The sequence below is a fragment of the Panthera uncia genome (assembly GCF_023721935.1).
Source record: "Panthera uncia isolate 11264 chromosome A3 unlocalized genomic scaffold, Puncia_PCG_1.0 HiC_scaffold_11, whole genome shotgun sequence".
Classification (NCBI taxonomy): Eukaryota; Metazoa; Chordata; class Mammalia; order Carnivora; family Felidae; genus Panthera; species Panthera uncia.
In genome coordinates, this window is record NW_026057578.1 from 3,528,842 (window position 1) to 3,550,089 (window position 21,248).

The window sequence follows — 21,248 nt, forward strand, 5'->3', positions numbered from 1 at the left end:
CAAAATCTTGTACTTTTTCCCACATTTTACACATCTCCCTAATTTCATTTGAGGTGAGGGATTCCCCCGCCTTTTCTCCTCTTCCTCTTCTCCTCCTCTACAGACGAGATGCAGACGTAGACTTCTTACAAAATCTTGCAGTTTTGGCCACTGCATACCTCATTCGTACTTCTCGATGGTTTCCTTCTTAACTTCCGCCATAATCCTCTCTTCTTCTAACCACCTTTCTTTTCAGCCTTTTTCTGCTGGGAGCCATTGTATACGCTCGCCCAGATGTTGACTACAGTATTAATAAACTCTTGCCATATACTGTATAATGTCACTGGCAATACGGCAGCAGAGGAAAGGATCTGTATCTGCAGGCAGCCTGACCTAGAATGAAGCAAAGCGTTCCTAAGCTCACTCTTGCCTGGAAAAGCAAAGGCCTGTCCATAGGTGCTTCAAAGTGACAAAAAATACACTAGCACCAATTGTGGGCACCTTCCAATGTCCTGAATAAATCACTGATTTCTGCCAAATACCACGTCCTGAAACTGAGCATGTGAGCATGGGAGATGGTCACCCATGATCCTTCAGAGAGAGAAAGAGAGAGAAGAACCATTGGCTGGTTGTGATCAGGTGACATTCGGCATCACGTACGACTCGTATTGCGTGACCTTGCTCATTTATCAAGTTAAAGTTTACTAGAGATGTTTGCTTGTCTTGTGGAATACTCGTAGAACAAGTTACTTTTAATCCAAGGTTTTACTGTATGACTAAATTAATGAGGCCTGTTTTCATAAGAACGTCACTATAGAAATTTCAACTTTTGAACTATAAGTCAGTACTGCCTTAGGTGCCCAAAAGGAGAAGCTGAATCTGGGGTTTTTCCTTTGCCATTAAGATGAGTCATTCTGTTGAATGGTGTTTCTTCGGAGCCACATAGCTAGTTCATAGAAGAGGTAGGATTGGATTTCATGTTTTCTGATGCCCATCTAGACAGTGGGCCATGTCTGAACTAGTGCATTCTTTCATTAACTCAAATAAGAAAAGACTGTCATTTAAAATGGTTTAAAATATACATTAATTAATGATTTAACACTTTCAGGTAAAAGGCAAGTAGCGGAAAATTTTATACGTCAAATCTGTGTCCTGGTTATCGACTCAAGAGTGAATATTTGTATTCAGCAAGAGGTGAAGTCATTTGTTAGATTTTCTTTTAAACCCTAAAAATGAGAAAGTGAAGAAAATATAGTAGCAATTCATCAAATTGAATAATCATTTTATCTTGGTATTTAATTAATTATGTATTGTATTTCTGCTGTCTTAATTTATTGCCTGAAATGATGAATAAATGTTACCTAAATATTTATTGAATAGTCATAGCCATCTGGGTTTATGTACACATAGCTCAGATGAAAATAAGTTCAACCATCCAGATATTAGGAGTTCTCAGTATTTAAATCCTAAAAACAACCTGTATTATTATATGTATGTGTGTACGTATAGGTAACTGTAAGAACAAATAATAATTTTGCTTCTTGAGTTCTTAAAATAGAGTAATAGAAAACCTATGTCTTATTGCAAAGAGTAGAACTGGACTCATGGTATATTCTGATAAATGTGGGTATTGTGGTATATTTTATTTTTGATATCCTTGTCATGTTTTTTTGTATTCACTGTTTTATAGTTTATGTTCTTTCCTCCACCCTTCTCTATTCCCCGCATAAAATGCTGTGCTAAATAGGCTCCTAAGTTTGTATACCTAGAATATTTCTTTAAATACTTAAATATACACATGTATGTATTTATATAACTGAATATATAAAGTTGATGGATTATCTTTTTTTCTTTTCTAGGCTCTAAAAAAAATGAATGCTATGCTTGACAAAATGCCTCAAGACACCAGAACAATACTCTCTGAGCAAGAAATGTTTATTCTCATGTAATAATTTGTATTACATTGCTTTCATTAGTGGTTCAAGTCAATAATTTAAAGGATATTTTACAAGGCTATAGGCAACCATGAGTTGCATTAATAATTAAAACTGATAAGCTGTTTTAGATTTGTAATATAATTTATGGCTGTATGTCCTGCAGAGGTCTGTGATACTAGCCAATTGTAAATTTTAGTGAAAATTTCCCCCCCAAATACGTGGGTTTTCTATTTAATTGATACTAGTTTAGTATATGATCTGTTATTTTGGTTTACAGGAGTCGTATGGGAGAAAGGATTTTAGATGCTGGAGGTAAGTATGTTTTTTTCAAATGTTCATATTTGAAATTATTCAAGATTTATTAATAGAATATAATATCTCCTTAGTCAAAATAACATTAACATTTTAATGTAGTGAGATTATGTGAGGAAATTATAAACTCTGTACAATTGAGCAATTTTTAATTACTAATAAGAAATTAAATGGTCTGTATCTATGGGGCTAACAATAATTAAGCATGATAATAGGAGTTGTTAAATATAATTTATGCCTGTTGTAGATTATGAATAATAATTTAATTTTCTAATAGATTTGAATTACTTTTCCTAAGAAATTCCTCAAATAGTGTTTTATATTTGGAATTGGGAGTTTTAATATTTTGGGGACTAATAAGTTTGTTTTTAAACAATGTGTTTATTAGAAGAACTCAAATTTTCTTTTGTAAGTTTCATATGAGAACATTTTGATGTAGTGATTTACATATAGAACAAACCACTGGTTAAAGTACTTTGGAATAACTATAAACATAGTACAAAAGTAAAAGATTCTGTGATTTATAGATTATTGTATGAGTTATTTTGCAGTTCACAACTCGAATAATGGAATGGCAGAGCCTTTGAATATTTAGGAGTTTCTTTTAAATATCCTGTTTTGGGGAAAAGTTTTACTCCTTTTTTCTGCTAGTAAACTTATTATTTGGACTGTGTTCATTTTTGTGATGATGGGATAGATCTAATTCTTATAAAGAAAGTGGCAAAAAAAAGAGTGAATTACACTAACGTTTTGTTTCTTTCTCCTGCTTGTTCTAATACCTTATAAATGATGACGTGTGAGCTTCTTTTTCACAATTTCAAATAACATATTAACGATTTTTTTCAAGATTATGACTTACAAGTAGGTATCGTAGAAGCGCTATGTAGAATGACTTCAGAAAAACAAAGGCAGGAACTTTCGTGTCAGTGGTTTTCAATGGATTTTATTGCTGATGCATTTAAAGGAATTAAAGACTCTGAATTTGAAACAGTGAGTAGTATAAAAATATCAAATTAACAACAGTTTTTAAAAACCACTCTGCTTTTTAAAAGTCTCTCTTTTTTTTAAAATTAGGATTGCAGAGTATTTCTCAACCTTGTAAATGGCATGCTTGGAGACAAGAGAAGGTAAGCATCATACAGAATTCACCCATTTACTGACAAAGAACTAGAGCTCAAAGTGTTGAACCTTTAAAATTTATTTGTTGGGTTGGAATGTAAAATGCACAGAGGTACTTAAAACAATATCCTATGGTAACACTGTGTAATAAGGTACTACATTGGTAGGCTGAAATAATCTTCCACTGGTCTTATTTTACTTCGTACTTTTTAGAGGAAACATGCATTTTTAGTTAATATTAATAACTTTGAGTGTCTGAAATTGATTTACTATAATTTAGAATTCCATTTGCATTATTATAAAAATCTAGCTATAAATATTACTTGAGCTACCTCCTTTCTCCACGTACTGTAATAAAAATATACGACAAATACATTTTTTTATAATTAACATACACTAAGGCTAACCTTTCTGAGGTTATCTAATCTCGGGAATGGGCATGAATGAAAGGTAATTATCATAATAATTACTTTTGTTAGTAACAAAAGAATAGTATTTGGAGTTCAGTGTCTTGCACTGTATTTTAGATGCTCAGGATACATTTATTGGATGTGTGAGTTCACATTTACTTGAGGAAACAAAAGACAGGCTGAGGGTTAAGTGCAGGGACTCATGCTATTTGGATTTGAATTATAGTTCTCCTCTTCCTATTCTAATGTTGGGCAAAGTACTAAACTTACTTGTCTCAGTTCCTTAGCTGTAAAATTATACTAACACCTACCTCGTACGTTTGTTGTGAAAATTAAGTTAGATGATCATATGCTAAGTGCTCATAATATTATCTGCCCAAGAAAGCGTTCTGTGAATTCAGTCTTTTTTTTTTTTTAAGTTTATTTATTTATTTATTTATTTTTTTGAGAGCGACCATGTGAGCTTTTGTGGGGGAGGGGTGGAGAAAGGGGGAGAGAAAGAATCCCAAGCAGGCTCCACGTTGTCAGTGTGGAGCCCGATGTGGGGCTTGGACCCACTAACTGTGAGATCATGACCTGAGCTGAAATCAAGAGTTGGGACACTTAAACAGACTAAGGCGCCCCCTAGGTCATTTTTATCAGCAGTATTATTTATTTCTACTCTTCTTTTCCCACGTAAATCCTATGGGAGCTTCCACTGTACTGAAAGTATCTGCTAAATTAGGAATTTCTACTCTGAGTCGATGGCATGAAAAGTAAATTGGTACACTCACTCGAGTCAGAATGGAAGGTTGAGTAGTATCCTCAAAATAATACACAGAAACAAATTTCCATTAAACTCTTATTTTAAAATGTAATAAAGAAGGATAAGGGTTGGGCGTCTGCCTTCTGCTCAGGGTCATGGTCTTGCCTCTTGTGGGTTCAAGCCCTGCGTTGTGCTCTGTGCTGACAGCTCGGAGCCTGGAGCCTGCCTTGGATTCTGTGTCTCCCTCTCTCTGCCCCTCTGCCACTGGTGTTCTATTTGTCTCTCTCAAAAATAAGTAAACATTAAAAAAAAGTAATAAGAAAGAAAAGATGATTTGATTTCAGTCGTTATGCCTACTTCCTGATTTCCTTCTGATCCTAGATATGCTCTCTATGGCTGGTCAAGATTACACTGTGAAGGCCTATTAATCTTTAGTGCAAACTACTTTTTTATTCCAGGGTCTTTACATTTCCTTGTTTGTCAGCATTTCTTGATAAACATGAGGTGAGTTTTGAATTTAACATGTTTTAGTTATTGGATGAATTTTGATACCAGGGTCAAGTGAATTACAGCTTATAAATTGACAAGAACATTAAAAATAGTCATAATTTGATCACAGATACAGCTAGTCTAGTCTAGTATTCTGTGTGTGTGTGTGTGTGTGTGTGTGTGTGTGTTTTCTGAAGTGATATATTTATAGCCAAGGATAACTTAAATAAAAGTCTGTGCTTCAGATTTTCTTTTTTTCCCTTAATCAAGCCCACTAATTGATTTATCATTCATTAATATATTCAGACTGATATTGTTAACCTTTATTTGCACTTGGAATATTTGTGATTTCTTAGAGCTCATTTCTGTGCAAAATATTAAAGAAGCATTTCTTTTGATTGTTTCTAAATTGGTTTAAATGCTCTACTTGTCTGCCCTTTATCTTCCTCACCTTTCTCTTTTCTTAAAAACAAACACACAAACAAAACTGAACCATGAACATAACATAGGCCTCATTTTCTGTTGTTGTTTTTAAAATCGTAGTCTATAACAGTTTTATATATTTGTTTTATTAGTTGAAAATACCTTCAGATGAAAAACTTGAGGAATTTTGGATAGATTTTAATCTTGGGAGCCAGGCTCTATCATTCTACGTTGCTGGAGATAATGACGTAAGCTTTATTCCATCTACCATTTTATATGTTTGTTTATGTGTGTCTACAATGTCTTAATTTAAGAATGTGGATTTTTTTGTATGTTTATTTTTCTAGCTATTTTAATAGATTTTAGTATTAGCCCCATAGTTTTGATTAGCATGGTAACCCTTTAGCAGTTAATTAGAAATGAAAATTATTTCTGATGTTTTATTGCAACAGAAAATGCTAAATTTTAATACTAGTTTTTCAATCTAAGCTTTTCAGAAATAAATTACATGTTAATGATATAACATTTAACATTCATATGAACAAGAGTGAAATTTAGAAAAGACACCAGTTACTCAAATACAGAGGCACTCACTTAAAAATATTAACAGGGAATGACGAGTGGTCTTATACCTTCTAAAATCTTCTGTTTGAAAATAGAGAGGTATTGATTCTTATGGTGGTATTTGGAAGAGATTTACTTCTTTATGTGCTATATTAATAGCTATGTTTAAACTTTCCAGCCAGATGGTATATTTTCTACTGACTTCTTTTTAACCTGAGCCGAATTCTTGAGTCATTGTTTCCAAATAGCTATCCTTAATATTTGGTCCGTAGGCAAGCTTCTAGTCCTAACCATATAGTCACTTCGTAAACATCCAACTAAGAGTTGATCCGCATTTACTAATCAGATGTGGTTGCAGATACTTTAATGAGGATTTAGTCATTTTAGTCTGCTCTTGTAAAATACTGCTTTTTGTTCCAGGTAAACTATGGATAGACCTTAACAAAATGCTCCTGAAGATTTCCACATTATTTCTTTTTATGTTAGAGTATCTTCATAGAATACTTAATTAAAATTGAGTTCCAGATACTAGCACTGCTTCTCAGGGTCACTGATAGTTTTTATTAGTGTATTTATTCTTTTAGGGTTTGTAGGAATATTTTTAACTGGATTTTTAGGAGTGGGATTTCATTTTGGAAGAAGATAGAATAGGATTGATATAGTCCCTACCTTTACTCAGTTTGATGTTAAGGATGATTCCAACAAGAAAATAAGCAATTATAGTATGATACATGGTAGGGATAGTATAAAATGCATTTATAAGTGTTAAATCCTGCTGTGTTTCAGATACTGATCTAGAAATGTAGGGAGATTCTTCTTCCAAAACATATATTCAGAATCCCCTCCTTTCTGGATTTCTGTAGCAATAGTACATTCTCCCTGTATTCTCTCTGACTTTCTTAGAATCCATACTCTGTAGAGTGGCTGCTTAAAACCCATCTTTTGTCTCTTTAACATTGTATATGAGGGTCTTTATGATCTGGCCCCTGGCTGTTTCTCTGACATCTCAAGACCATTCTCTATGCTTACTATGTTCCAGCCACATTCATTTTTTTTTTTTTTCTATTTAACAAAGATCATGCCCATTTCGGATCTCTCTACTTGCTGGTTCTTCTGCCTAGAAGGTGCCAGATCTTTGCATCTTCATTTCTTCCCATTTAGGTTTTAGTACAAGTATTGCTTCTTTATGGAGATATTCTCTGGTAACTCAATCTAATGTCTAAAGTTGCCTCCCAACCACGTTATATCACATTGTCTTGTTTTATTTCCCTTACAGTAGTAATTGTTGCTTAAAATCATTTTGTTTGTTGTTTGTTTTCCCCCAACAGAGTATAAGATTTATGAAATCAAGGACTTGTGTCTTCTTATTTATAGCTAATCAAGGACTCAAATTTATTGCAAGAATGAGTGAATAGAAAACTCACAGAACTGAAAGATTTAGGGTATGGTTAGTACATAGAGTGGAAAGGAGATTGGAAAGAAATAAAGCAGTGTGGAGCCAAAGAAGGGTTACAAGTAGGAAGTAACATCAATTCAAGGAATATTAAGTAAGAAATTACTCTGTGCAAGATTTACGCTAGGCACTGAGGCTCACCTTCTTGTTAAAGATTCTTCTGGGGGGGGGGAGAACAGATTAAAAAGGGACAAGACCAGTGGCAGGAGACCTGTGGTAATGCTGGTGAGAAGTCATGCTGGTGTGATCTTGGAAAGTGACAGTAGAGATGGATGGAAATGAATGGGTTCCAGGAAGACTTGAAAAGAGAATTGAGCAGACCTGATTTTTTTCTGGCAAAAAGAGAAAGAAGGATTAATAAAGCTTGAGTGGGTGGCTAGAGCTGTGTCACAGGAGGATGCGTTCTGTAGCAGAAATAGGGGGAGTTCAGTTTTGCATGTGTGACGTGGAGATCCTTGTGGGACATTTGGCAAAGATGTCTGCTAGGCAGTTGGATATACTGATCTGAAATTCAAGTGAGGGAAGTGTGCACAGTGGAGATTTAGAAGCCATCTATGTATAGATGATAAACACGATCATGGGATGTAATGACAGAACTGGGAACCACAGATATACGCAGCATAGGTAGAAGGAATGCTAGCCCGAAGGACACTTACAGAATCAGCCAACAGAGAACAAACTGGAAGGGTGTCATGAAAGTGAAGAGAAGGGTGTTTTTTATGAGGGTGGAAATGGTGGACAGTGTCAAATCAAGTGTTAACTGACATCAGAACTGGTGGTCCGTGAGACAGCAGTTCTATGGAAGCCATGCGCTTTGGCCATTCCTGGAACGTTTGCATGCCTGCAGGAAGTCAGGACGCCAAGTCAGGCGAAGGCACAGTAGTCGCTAAAGTGAGATTGGATTCAAAGGAGGGTTTTCGTGAGGTACTTGTTTTACTTTAAGAATAAGAGCTTTTCCAAACCGATGGCCAGGATGATAGATTAAATAAAAACCAAGGTCGTGGTGCCTGGGTGGCTCAGTCTGTTCAGCGTCCGACTTCGGCTCAGGTCATGGTCTTGCAGTTCGTGGGTTTGAGCCCCGCGTCGGGCTCCGTGCTGACAGCTCAGAGCCTGGAGCCTGCTTCGGGTTCTGTGTCTCTCCACCTCTCGGCCCCTCTCCTGCTCATGCTCTGTGTCTCTCTGTCTCTCAATAATAAATAAACGTTAAAAAAAAAAAAACACAAATAAAAACCAAGGTCAAGAGGAAGAGCATACGATGGAGGGAAGGTAGGCAGTGAAGGTGAAGCAAGATGTGCGTAGCGTACCGGGGCCTGTGGAGGCTCGGCGAGGGCACAGTTGGTTTTGTTATACGAGGACTTCTACTTTTAACCAATATGAAAATATCCCTGAGATAAAAATTTCTTAAAGAGGAAGGCAGTAAAGCAGGAAGCATCACTTTGGAGTTAGAACCTGAAAATGGCCAGCTGCATATGCCTCACGGGAGCAAGTTTTTTTATACCCAGAGAGACCTGAAACTGCTCGGAGTGTCGGGCAGAAAAGACAAGACCGACCCTTTCCTCCCGGCCCTGAGGTTTTGCGGTACGTGGGGCAGCCAGCACCGTAGCCAGAGATGTGGTTGCAGTAGCGGTAGCAGCAGTGGGGCCCTCAGCCTGTGCACCGGTTTCAATCCAGGCCGAGAAGTGGAGGCAGTTAGCAAACAGATGGAGGGTTCAGGTGAATTCCCTAGAATGAATTGTCCTGAACCACAAAAGGTCTGGGTCTGTTTTCCTCACCAGATTAGTGGGAGGTTTTCGGATCCCATCTCTTAGCAGTGGAATCTAATTTTTCCTGTAGCTTTTGTGCATGTGTGAAATCAGTGTTACCCCGTTATACAAATTTTCAGCAAAAACACTGGGAAGGGAGAAGGGGGAAATATTTCAGCTATTATTCGTATGCATTCCGTGTTCGAATCTAAGGACAGTCAATCAATTGAGTGGGAATTGATGAATGTGCATGATTTCACACAGTATTTCAAAGGCAAGATAACAGGATTTGGTAACATTCTTAAAAAGGATATTCTCCAATATATATTAATGGTAGTTACTCTTTTTTTTTTTTTTTTTTTTTTTTGGTCAAGAATAGAAAACCAGGAAATTATACCATCAAATTTTGTTTTAAAAGTGAACAAGCAGGGGCACCTGGGTGGCTCAGTCGGTTAAGCGGCCGACTTCGGCTCAGGTCATCATCTCGTGGTCCGTCAGTTCAAGCCCCGTGTCGGGCTCTGTGCTGACAGCTCAGAGCCTGGAGCCTGTTTCGGATTCTGTGTCTCCCTCTCTCTGACCCTCCCCAGTTCATGCTCTGTCTCTCTCTGTCTCAAAAATAAATAAAAACGTTAAAAAAAAAAAGTGAACAAGCAGATTAAATGTGGCCTGTAATGTATTTATTACACAGTCAATTGATGGAGCAAGAAATAGGTTGTATCAGCTGGTTACTTAGTGGTACTTAATAAAAAATAAACTTGATTGTATAACTTAAAAACTGGTGTTTAAAGAGGGTGTAAAGCAGGGGTAAATTATTTATTTATGGTCAAACCTGTTTTTGAATTTAAGGATCATCAATGGGAAGCAGTGACTGTGCCTGAGGAAAGAGTACAAATATACAGCATTGAAGGTATTAAGCTTATTTTCTACTTGATTCTTATCACATGGCAGTTATATGCTCTCTGGGGTAAAAAAATACTCATGAAAACAAAGTCAACAGTTTCTTGTATTCACATTACTAACAGAATTCCCTGAACCCACATTTCCCTCACCCCCAATTTCCTGACTCCTTTTGGAACTTATTTTTGTTATCTAGTCTAAAACGCATGATCAGTCACTTTATTGTCAATATATTCAAGGCTCTTGCCTTTTTCTTCCATTAGTATGATTAGATCCAGACATCTAGTTCCTGCACTTTTATGACTGCCATTGTGTAACATGGCTGGACAAAGTCCTACAACTTGTAAGACTGGCCCCACTGCAGATTCACATATCGAGATATATTTTAGTCATTTCAGTGGGGATGTAGTGGTATGTCATGATAGTCTTTTGTTTTTAATTAAGAAAACTTTTTTAATGATTGTTTATTTTTGAGACAGAGAGAGAGAGACAGAACATGAGCTGGGAGGGGCACAGAGAGAGGGAGACACAAAATCCAAAGCAGGCTCCAGGCTCTGAGCTGTCAGCACAGAGCCCAACGAGGGGCTCAAACTCATGAACCATAAGCCGAGTTGGACGCTCAACCGACTGAGCCACCTAGGCACCCCAGTCATGATTGTCATTGATTGCAAATAACTGGTGACCAGAAATGCTAAGCACTTTTCTTATTTTTTTAATTCAAATCCAAGTTAGTAAACCTATAGTGTAATAATGGTTTCAGGAGTAGAAATTAGTGATTCATCACTTAAGTATAACACCCAGCGCTCATCTTTAATGACCATCACCCGTTTAGTCCAACACCTCTCCAGCAACACTCAGTTTGTTCTTTGTATTTAGGAGTCTCTTATGGTTTGCCTCCCTGTTTTTATTTTATTTTTCCTTCCCTTCCCCTGTGTTCATCTGTTGTGTTTCTTAAATTCCACATGTGTGAAATCATATGATATTTGTCTTTCTTTGACTGACTTATTTAGCTTAATGTAATACCCTCCAGTTCCATCCATGTTGTTGCAAATGGCAGGATTTCAGTCTTTTTGATCTGAGTCGTATTCCACTGTGTGTGTTTGCGCACACGTATACATACACACACATAATAACACACACACACACACACACATAAACATCACATTTCCTTTATCCATTCATCAGTTGATGGACATGTGGGCTCTTTCCATAATTTGGCTGTTGTCAGTAGTGTTGCTATAAACGTTGGGGTGCATGTGCCCCTTTGAATCAGCATTTTTGTATCCTTTGGATAAATACCTAGTAGTGCAACTGCTGGGTTGTAGGGTAGCTCTATTTTCAATTTTTTGAGGAACCTCCATACTGTTTTCCAGAGTGGCTGCAATAGTTTGCATTCCCACCAGCAGTGCAGAAGGGTTTCCTTTTTGAACACTTTGGGGTGTTCTCTCGCCAACATCTGTTGTTGCCCGAGCTGTTAACTTTAGCCATTCTGAAAGGTGTGAGGTGGTATCTTATCGTGGTTTTGATTTGTATTTCCCTGATGATGAGTGATGTTGAGTCTCTTTTCATGTGTCTGTTAGCGATCTGTATGTCTTCTTTGGAAAAGTGTCTCTTCATGTATTTTGCTCATTTCTTCACTGGAATATTTGTTTTTTGGGTGTTGAGCTTGAGAAGTCCTTTATACATTTTGGATGCTAAGCCTTTGTCTGATACATCATTTGCAAATATCTTCTCCCATTCTGTCAGTTGCCTTTTAGTTTTGTTGATTGTTTCCTTTACTGTGCAGAAGCTTTTTATCTCGATGAGGTCCCAATAGTTCGTTTTTGCTTTTGTTTCCCTTGCCTCCAGAGACGTGTCTAGTAAGAAGTTGCTGTAGCTAAGGTCAAAGAGTTTGTTGTTTGTTTTCTCCTCTAGAATTTTGATGGTTTCCTGTCTAACATTTAGGTTTTTTATCCATTTTGAGTTTATTTTTGTGCGTGGTGTAAGAAAGTGGTCCAGGTTCATTCTTCTGCATGTTGCTGTCCAGTTTTCCCGGTACCACTTGCTGAAGAGACTGTCTTTTTCCATTGGATACTCTTTCCTGATTTGTCAAAGATTAGTTGGCCGTACCTTGGTGGGTCCATTTCTGGGTTCTGTATTCTCTTCCGTTGATCTATGTGTCTGTTTTTGTGCCAGTACCGTAGTATCTTGATTACAGTCTTGTAGTATAGCTTGAAGTCTGATACTCTACGTGGAAAACCCAAAAGCCTCCACCAAAAAACTGCTGATACTGATACATGAATTCAGCAGAGTAGCAGGATATGACATCAATGTGCAGGAAGAAATCAGTTGTATGTCTATATACCACTTATGAAACAGCAGAAAGACAAATCAAGGAATCAGTCCCATTTACAGTTGCACCAAAACCCATAAAACACGTAGGAGTAAACCTAGTTGAAGAGCTAAAAGATCTGTATGCTGAAAACTATAGAAAGCTTGTGAAAGAAATTGAAGAAGACACAAAGAAATGGAAAAACATTCCATGCTCCTGGATTGGAAGAACAATTATTGTTAAAATGTCAGTACTACCCGAAGCAATGTACACATTCAGTGAAATCCCTATCAAAATATTACCAGCATTCTTCACAGAGCTGCAACAAACAATTCTAAAATTTGGATGAAATCGCAAAAGACCCCGAATAGCCAAAGTGATGTGGAAAAAGAAAACCAAAGCTGTAGGCATCACAATTCCGGACTTCGAGCACTTTTACATGTGCTTGGTTGTCATTCATATATATTCCTTTGTGACGTATCTGTTTAAATATTTTGTCCTTTTTTTTACTGGGCTGTCTTTTTTTATATTAAGTTTTTGGATTCTTACAAATATTGTGCATACCAATCCTTTGATAGATACATATGTGTATTCTCTCCCCATCTGTGTCTTGCTTTTTAAGTTTGTTAATGGTGTCTTTAATGAGCAGAAGTCTTTAAGTTTACAGTCCACTTTATCACTTTTTTCATTTGTGCTTTTGCTTTATGTAACTTTTGCCTACTACCAAATCATAAAGAACTTTTGTTTTTCTGTCAGAACTTCGTGGTTTTAGCTTTTATGTTTAGGATTATGATCCATTACAAATTAATATTTGGTTCTGGTATGATACAGGAGTTGAGGTTCATTTTTATTTTTCTATGGACATGCAGTTACTTCTAGGACTATTTGATGAAAAGGCTTTCCTTTCCCCACTGGATGTCATTGATTCCCTTCTTGAAAGTCAGATGACTGATAGAAGTTCACATCTTATTTCTTAAAGCTGTACTCCATCCCACGGATCTATTTTCCGTTCACTATGCCAGTCCCACACTGTTTTAATTACTGTAGATTTTTAGTTAGTCTTGAAATTGGGTAGTACAAGTCTTCTTAAAATTGTGGGTTTTTTTTTTTTTCAGGAAATTCTAGATCTTTTGTATTTCCATATAACTTTTAGAGTTGACCTACTACTTGCTACAAAAAGCCTGCTGGATGTATGATTGCGATTGTAGTTTGAGAGGGGGAGAGGCAACATTGTGACAATAGTACGTATTTCAGTCCACTAATGTGGTATATCTTTACATTTATTCGGGTCTTTAATTTCGCTCCACAGCGCTTTGTAGTTTTCAGTGTAGAAATCTTACACACCCCTTGATGAACTTATTCCTGAGTCTTCAATCTTACCTTATATGATTGTAAATGGAATGAATCTTTAATTTCATTTTCCAGATATTTTCTATTAGTATATAAAAATATAACTGATTTTGCAATACTTACCTCGTATCCTACAATCTTGCCAAAGTCACTAGTTCCAGTGGTTGTAATGTGGATTCCTGAGGTTATTCTAGGTAGTCGGTCATGGTGTCTGCAGATAGATAGGGTTTTACTTCTGATTCTAAGGCCCTTCCTTAACTAACTTCCTTCCTTTATTCCTCTCTTCCTCCATTCCTCCCTCCCTTTCTTTCTTTATCCTTCTTTTATTCTCCCCTCCCTCCCTTCCTTTATTCCTCCCTTTGCATTATTGCAATGGCTAGAACTTCTAGTACAATATTGAATAGAAGTGGTAAAAGTGGTCATCTTTGCTTTCTTCATCATCTTTGCTTAAGGAAGAATATTGAGTATTTGACCACTAAGCATGACGTTAGCTGAAGGTTTTTGTAGATAAACTTCCATCGGGTTGAGGAAGCTGGTGAGTCTTCACATGTATAAACACACATTGAAACCATTAGGGTATTCAAGTTAGTAAATATATCCAGTCTCCCTAAATGTTCTTTATGCCCCTTTTTTTTTAATTTTTAATTTTTAGGGGCGCCCGGGTGGCTCCGTCGGTTGAGCGTCCGACTTCAGCTCAGGTCACGATCTCGCGGTCTGTGAGTTTGAGCCCCGCGTCGGGCTCTGGGCTGATGGCTCAGAGCCTGGAGCCTGCTTCCGATTTTGTGTCTCCTTCTCTCTCTGACCCTCCCCCGTTCACGCTCTGTCTCTCTCCGCCTCAAAAATAAATAAACGTTAAAAAAAAAAAAAAGATTTATTAATTTTTAATTTTTAGAGAGAGAAATAAAGCATGAGCACGGGAGAAGGGCAGAGGGAAAGAGAGAATCTCAAGCAGGCTCTACACACAGTGTGGAGCCCAAAACAGGGCTTGATCCCGTGACCCTGGGATCGTGACCTGAGCCAAAATCAAGGGTCAGACACTCAACCCACTGAGCCACCCAGGCACCCCTATGCTCCTTTTGATCTGTTCATCCCATCTCCTACTCTATCCCCAGGAAGTCACTGATGTTTTCTGTACCTTGGATAAGTTTACGTTTTCTGCAGTCTCTATAAATAGAATTATACAGCATGTAGCAATTTTTTCTGGCTACTTTCTTTTAGTAATGCATATGTGTATACATACATACTTGTATCAGTATATGATGTATTTATGTATACTGTCTATGTAATATATAATATACAAAATATACATGTAGAAGTATATCTTCTACATATTTTACATGACATATATTACACATAATATATACATTTATATAGGACATATTTTGTATATACATTTGTATTTTTTTTTTATTTAGCCACATCACATGTATCAAGAGTTTAATCCTTTTTATTGCTGAATGGTATTCCAGTGTATGGTTTTACTTCAGTTTGTTCCGCCCATTCCCCTGTTGATGACTATCTGGAGTGTTCCCTGTTTCCAGCTATTATAAAATGCCACTGAAAATATTCATGTATAATTATCTTCATGTATGTGTGATTATATATATGCTTTTATTTCTCCTGGATAAATATCAGGGAGTGTGATCAAAAGCACAGGTATAGGTTTACCTTTTTCAGAAACTTTTAGACTTGTCCAAAGCAGTTTTATCATTTTACATTTTTACCACCAGTGTGTGAGAGTTCCAGTTGTCCACATCCTTGACGACACTCCGTAGGGTCAGTCTTCCCTCCTTGCCGTATTACGCTGCCGGGAACCTTCAGTACCATGTTGAGTAGAAGTGATGGGAGCCTATGTCTTGACCTAGTTTCTGATGTTAAGGGGAAAGCATTTTTTTTTCACTATGACCTATTTACGGTGACACTTTTTCATGTGTACCCTCTATCAGACTGAGGAAATTCTCTTTTATTCCTAAGCTGCTGAGAGCCCTCCTTGATAATAAAGAATGTTGGATTTGGGGAAATGCTTTTCCTGCATGTGTTGATGTAATATATGGTTTCTCTTGTTAGGTTCCTAATAGAAATACATTGATTTTCCAATGTTAGACTAACTTTGCATTCTAGGGATAAACCCCACTTGGTTTTGGTATGTATTCTCCTTTTCTGTATCATTGGCACTGATTCCCAGAAGTCAGGCAGGAATTTGATGTTCTGTATGGTAGGTCTATGTCTTTCTGTGGCAGAGTGCAGGCAGTGTTACTAGCCTCACGGAATGCATTGGCAAGTTTTCCATAGTCTTCAGGTTTCTTTTTTAAGTTTATTTATTTTGAGAGTGGGCACAAGCAGAGGGGAGCAGAGAGAGAGAGAGAGAGAGAGAGAGACAGACAGACAGAGAGAGAGAATCCCAAGCAGGCTCCGTGCTGCTGGCACAGAGCCTGCCCGGTATGGGGCTTGAGCTCACGAACTGCAAGATCATGGCCTGAGCCAAAATCTGGAGCTGGACACTTGACCGACTGAGCCACCCAGGCACTGCATAGTTTTCAGTTTTCTACAAGAATGTGTGTAAAATTGGTATTGTTTCTTTCTTAACTACTTGCTAGTATTTGCACCTTTCTTTGTTGTGAAGGCTCTTAACCACAAATTCAGTTTATTTGATAACTAAGGAGTTTTTCATGTTACCTATTTCTTCCTGAGTAAACTGATAATTTGTGTCTCGTAATCTCTCCATTTCATCCATATTGTCAGATTTATTGGTATTAAGTGGTTTATTGTGGCCCCTTCCTGTCCTTACTGTCTGTAGACTATAATGATGGCCTGTCACTTCTGATGTTCATAACTTGTATCTTTTTTTCCTGATCAGTCTGATGAAAGGAGAATATCGATTTATTGATATTGTCAAAGAACCAGCCCTTGGTTTTATTGATTTTTCTCTTTTGTTTTCCTGTTTTCAATCTTGCTGACCTCTGCTCTCATGTTTATTGTTTCTTTATTTTCAGCTTACTTTGGTTTTAATTTGCCTTTCTGTTTCTGGTGTCTCAGGGTGGAAGCTGAAGTCATTGATCTGAGACTGTTTATTCTTCTAGTATAGCCATTTCAGCTTTATTGTATTGTACTTTATGAAGATGCTTTTAAAATTTTTATTTATGTTTTATTTTAGAGAGGAGGGGAGAGGGGCAGAGGAAGAGAGAGAGAGAATCCCAAGCAGGCTCCATGCTCAGTGCAGAGCCTGATGCAGGGGCCCAATGTGGAGCTAGACACAGGGCTCAATCTCACGACCCTGGGAAGATGACCTGAGCCAAGACCAAGAGTCAGACGCTCAACCGACTAACTGAGCCAACCAGGTGTCCTGCCATTTACAATTTACAGCTTTAAATTCTCCCCGAGTACTTCCTAGCAGCATCCTGCAAATTACCATATGTTGTATTTCCATTTTCATTAATCTGATTAAGATTTTTCTTTTGATTTCTTTTTTGACCCATAGTTTTATTTAGAAATTTTTAATGTAGATTCCATGTATTTGGGATTTCAGAGATAACTATTTCATTGTTATTAGAGGGCATACTTTGTATGATTTGAGAATCCTTTTAAAAATCTTGACACTTATTTTATGACCCAGCATGTGGTCTGTAATGATAAATCTTCTGTGTGCACTTGAAAGGAATGGGCATTCTATGGTTGGGTGGGAGGGTGGGTTGACAATGTTGTTTGAGTCTTACATATCCTGTTCATCCGCTTGTCCTGTGTTACTGAGAGGGGGGTATGGAAGTCACCATTGTAATTGTGATTTTTTTCCTGTTGAGTTCTATCATTTTTTGCTTCAGGTATTTTCACTCTCTACGATTAGTTGCACAAACATGTAGTAGAATCTTTTCTTGTTAAATTGACCCCTTGATCTTTATGAAATGACCCTGTTCTTCCTGTAGTTAAATTCTTTGCTCTGTAATCTACTTTAATATTAAGATACCTTCTCCAGCTTTCTGTTGGTTAATTATGGCATGGCATATCTTTCTTTATTTTTAACTCATTTTTGTCTATTTAATGTGGGTTACTTGTAGGCATCATATACTAAAGGCATTGTTTTTTAAGTGTAATTTGACAATGTCTGCCTTTGAATTACGGTGTTTGATGTGATTCTGAATACGCTTTAAATTTACCAGCTAGCTCTTGTTTTTTCTCCCTACCACTCCTTCTGCCATGTTTGTTTTTCTCTCTTTCTTCTTTTGTATTAATTGATTTTTCCAGTGATTTTATTATGTCTCTTTTGTTGGCTTTATACCCCCTTCAATGGTTGATTTGGGGTTTATTTTATACATCTTTAGCTTGATAGTGTGTAATATTATGCCCTCTTATGTGTAGCATGGGAACTCCGTAACAGTATACTTCCATTTTTGCTTTCCTGGCTTTTGTGCCATTGCTGTCAGTTGTACAAAAAAGTTCTTTGTCTGTCTGTCGTTGTTGTTTTGGTTTTGCGTGTGTCAGAAACTTTGCAATATGAGTAAGATCATGACCTGAGCCAAGATCAAGAGTTGCACATTTAATGGACTGAGCCACCCAGGTGCCCCTCACATCTTATATTTTTATGGTATCCATATTTTTATGATACATATGTTACTGTATTTTCAAACAAAAAGCCTACTTGGATCCTCTGTCTTCCTCTAGCCCTCTCACTCTTTTTCCATTTATAGCTAACTTTGAGAGTTTTTACTAAATCTTTTTTCTCCTGCTTTTCAGTCCTGCTCTTACTACATTCTGTTTTCTGTCCCACTCCACTGAATTTTAGATGTCCAAATAATAAACTTTATTATTAGTATCAGTTTGCACACTTGCAGTCCTCGTACTGACCCTTCCCTTACATTTGACACTGTTGACTACACTTTGATTTTTGAATCTTTTTTCCTAATTTCTTAACTAAGCTCTAGATAGAGATGTGAGCAATAAACTATCCCACCTTTATATGTTTGCAGATGTCTCAAATATCTAAACCCACGTCTAAAACTAAACTCAATTAAAAATAGAACTACCCTAAGACCTAGGAATACACTAGTAGGCATTTATCCAAAGGATACAAAAATGCTGATTTGAAGGGGCACATGCACCCCGATGTTTATAGCAGCACTGTCAACAATAGCCAAATTATGGAAAGAGCCCACGTGTCCATTGACCAATGTATGGATAAAGAAAATGTGGTACACACACACACACACACACACACACACACAATGGAATATTACTCAGCATCAAAAAGAATGAAATCTTGCCATTTGCAACAACATGGATGGAACTAGAATGTATTATGCTAAACAAAATAAGTCAGACAAACAACCCTAACCCTAACTCACTCATATGTGGAATTTAAGAAACGCAACAGATGAACGTAGGGGAAGGGAAGAAAAACTAAGATAAAAGCAGAGACGGGGGTAAGCCACCAGAGGCTCTTTTTTTTTTTTTTTTTTTTTTTTTTTAAGTGTTTTTTTATTTTTGAGACGATGCAAGAGACAGAGTGCAAGCGGTGGAGGGGCAGACAGAGGGAGACACAGAATCTGAAGCGGGGTCCAGGCTCTGAGCGGTCAGCCCAGAGCCCGACACGGGGCTTGAACCCACGAACCGTGAGATCATGACCTGAGCCGAAGTCGGACACTTAACTGACTGAGCCACCCAGGCGCCCCCAGAGGCTCTTAAATACAGAGAACAAACTGAGGGTTGCTGGAGGGGAAGTAGGTGAGCGGATGGGCTAAATGGGGGATGGGCATTAAGGCGGGCACTGTTGTGTTGACCAATTGGTGTTATATGTAAGTGATGAATCACTGAAACCAACGTTACACTGTGTGTTAACTAACTTGAATTTAAATAACCTTAAAATTGATAAAAATAAAACTAAACTCACGATTCTATCCCACCAAACTCCTTCTTTATTTCCTGTTTTGACAAATGGTAGGATAACCTTCCAGCTCCCCCCGCCCCATACAGAAGCCACTCTTGATCGTTTCCTTCCCTTAACTGATCTTTTTCCACATCCATTTTTTACTGTCTCTTAAAATCTTTTGAATTTCTTCTCTCTCCTCTATTTTCATGCCAATCACTGCTGCCACTTCTTAATGCGGTTCTGTCTTGCATCTTGCCAAGTGTAGCTGCACATAATTGGGCAAAAAAAAGTTATTTTCATTGTTTTAATAGCATAACTTGAAGCTGATTTTTAAGATTTTCCGATATAAAACTCATCCTGATTTTACGAGGATACTTTTATAAAAAACATTAAGTTCTTTATATGTGGATTAAAAGTGTTTTGGGGGGGCTTCCTGATTGGTGAATAAGAATGTATCATTGTGCCAGGAGGGTGGTACAACCTAAAATTCACAGGGATAGGAGCTCCTGTCTCTGGACCCTTCCAGACCTCACGCTACTTATCTCTCCACCTGGCTGTTTGTTTGTATCCTTTAATATCCTTCATAATAATGTGGTAATCTAATGTAACCTGTATGGAGCAGGCAAGACCGAATTTTTACATGAATGGCACCCATGGAAGTAAAAAAAAAAAAAAAAAAAAAAAAAAAACAAAAAAAAGCAAAACCTGGAGATCAGTTAGTATACTTGCAGACTAGGGGATGAGGAGGCAGCACAATGGGGTGCATGCAGTTAGACCCTTTTGTATATAATATGTAAGAATTTTTATTTATTTAGTCTCCATGGACGATCTTAAAAATTTTTTAAATGCCTTTGCAGGAGAAAGCATATTATTATATTCATGTACCTATAGTGTATTGGAATCTCCTATGGGTATGTAGATAACATAAGGTCCAAATATGTTTATCTGTAAATACTTGGATTCTTTAGCAAGCAATAAAATGACTTTTCTGATATCTCAGTAATATTGCTAATTAAAAACAAGCCATGACATAGTCCACGCAGTCAAAGGAAATACCAGAAGTTTCAACAAAGCTGACAATAAAAGATAACAAATATCAACTAATTCTTATATAGTTACAATATATGTGGAGGATACTTTGCACATAAAGGCACAAAGCATTCAGCAACATTTGAAGTAATTTCTAATACCATGGTTAGGTAAGCAGCAAAGTAAATGTTTCATTTACTAGTTCATAGCAAGCTGCAGAAAAAAATCAGATCAGAGCGATACAATAATCAGCAAAAATATACATCAGGATTATAAATTTTCTAATATTCATCATCAGCATTCAAAACATTATTGTCTTCAAAGTCACCAAACTTTCATCTCTAAAGTCTGAATACCTGTTCCTGTTGACACACATGACTTTTTTTCCCAAAATAAAACCACCGCACTCTTTAAATTAGAGACTGTTGGGGCGCCTGGGTGGCGCAGTCAGTTAAGCCTCCGACTTCAGCCAGGTCACGATCTCGCGGTCCGTGAGTTCGAGCCCCGCGTCGGGCTCTGGGCTGATGGCTCAGAGCCTGGAGCCTGTTTCCGATTCTGTGTCTCCCTCTCTCTCTGCCCCTCCCCCGTTCATGCTCTGTCTCTCTCTGTCCCAAAAATAAATAAAAAA

At 37.3% G+C, this 21,248-nt stretch overlaps 1 protein-coding gene across 6 annotated transcripts in view; it reads left to right on the forward strand.

Annotated features, from left to right (window-relative positions):
• SYCP2 (synaptonemal complex protein 2) overlaps positions 1-21,248 on the forward strand; it is a 73,830-nt gene that overhangs the window by 9,294 nt on the left and 43,288 nt on the right. For all 6 annotated transcript variants that reach the window (XM_049650526.1, XM_049650524.1, XM_049650520.1 and 3 more), the window contains exons 6-13: positions 1,088-1,173; positions 1,839-1,924; positions 2,194-2,228; positions 3,076-3,218; positions 3,303-3,355; positions 4,961-5,006; positions 5,567-5,662; positions 10,020-10,080. In XM_049650526.1, coding sequence (XP_049506483.1) covers positions 1,088-1,173; positions 1,839-1,924; positions 2,194-2,228; positions 3,076-3,218; positions 3,303-3,355; positions 4,961-5,006; positions 5,567-5,662; positions 10,020-10,080 — 606 coding nt within the window. The remainder of the gene's footprint in view (positions 1-1,087; positions 1,174-1,838; positions 1,925-2,193; positions 2,229-3,075; positions 3,219-3,302; positions 3,356-4,960; positions 5,007-5,566; positions 5,663-10,019; positions 10,081-21,248) is intronic.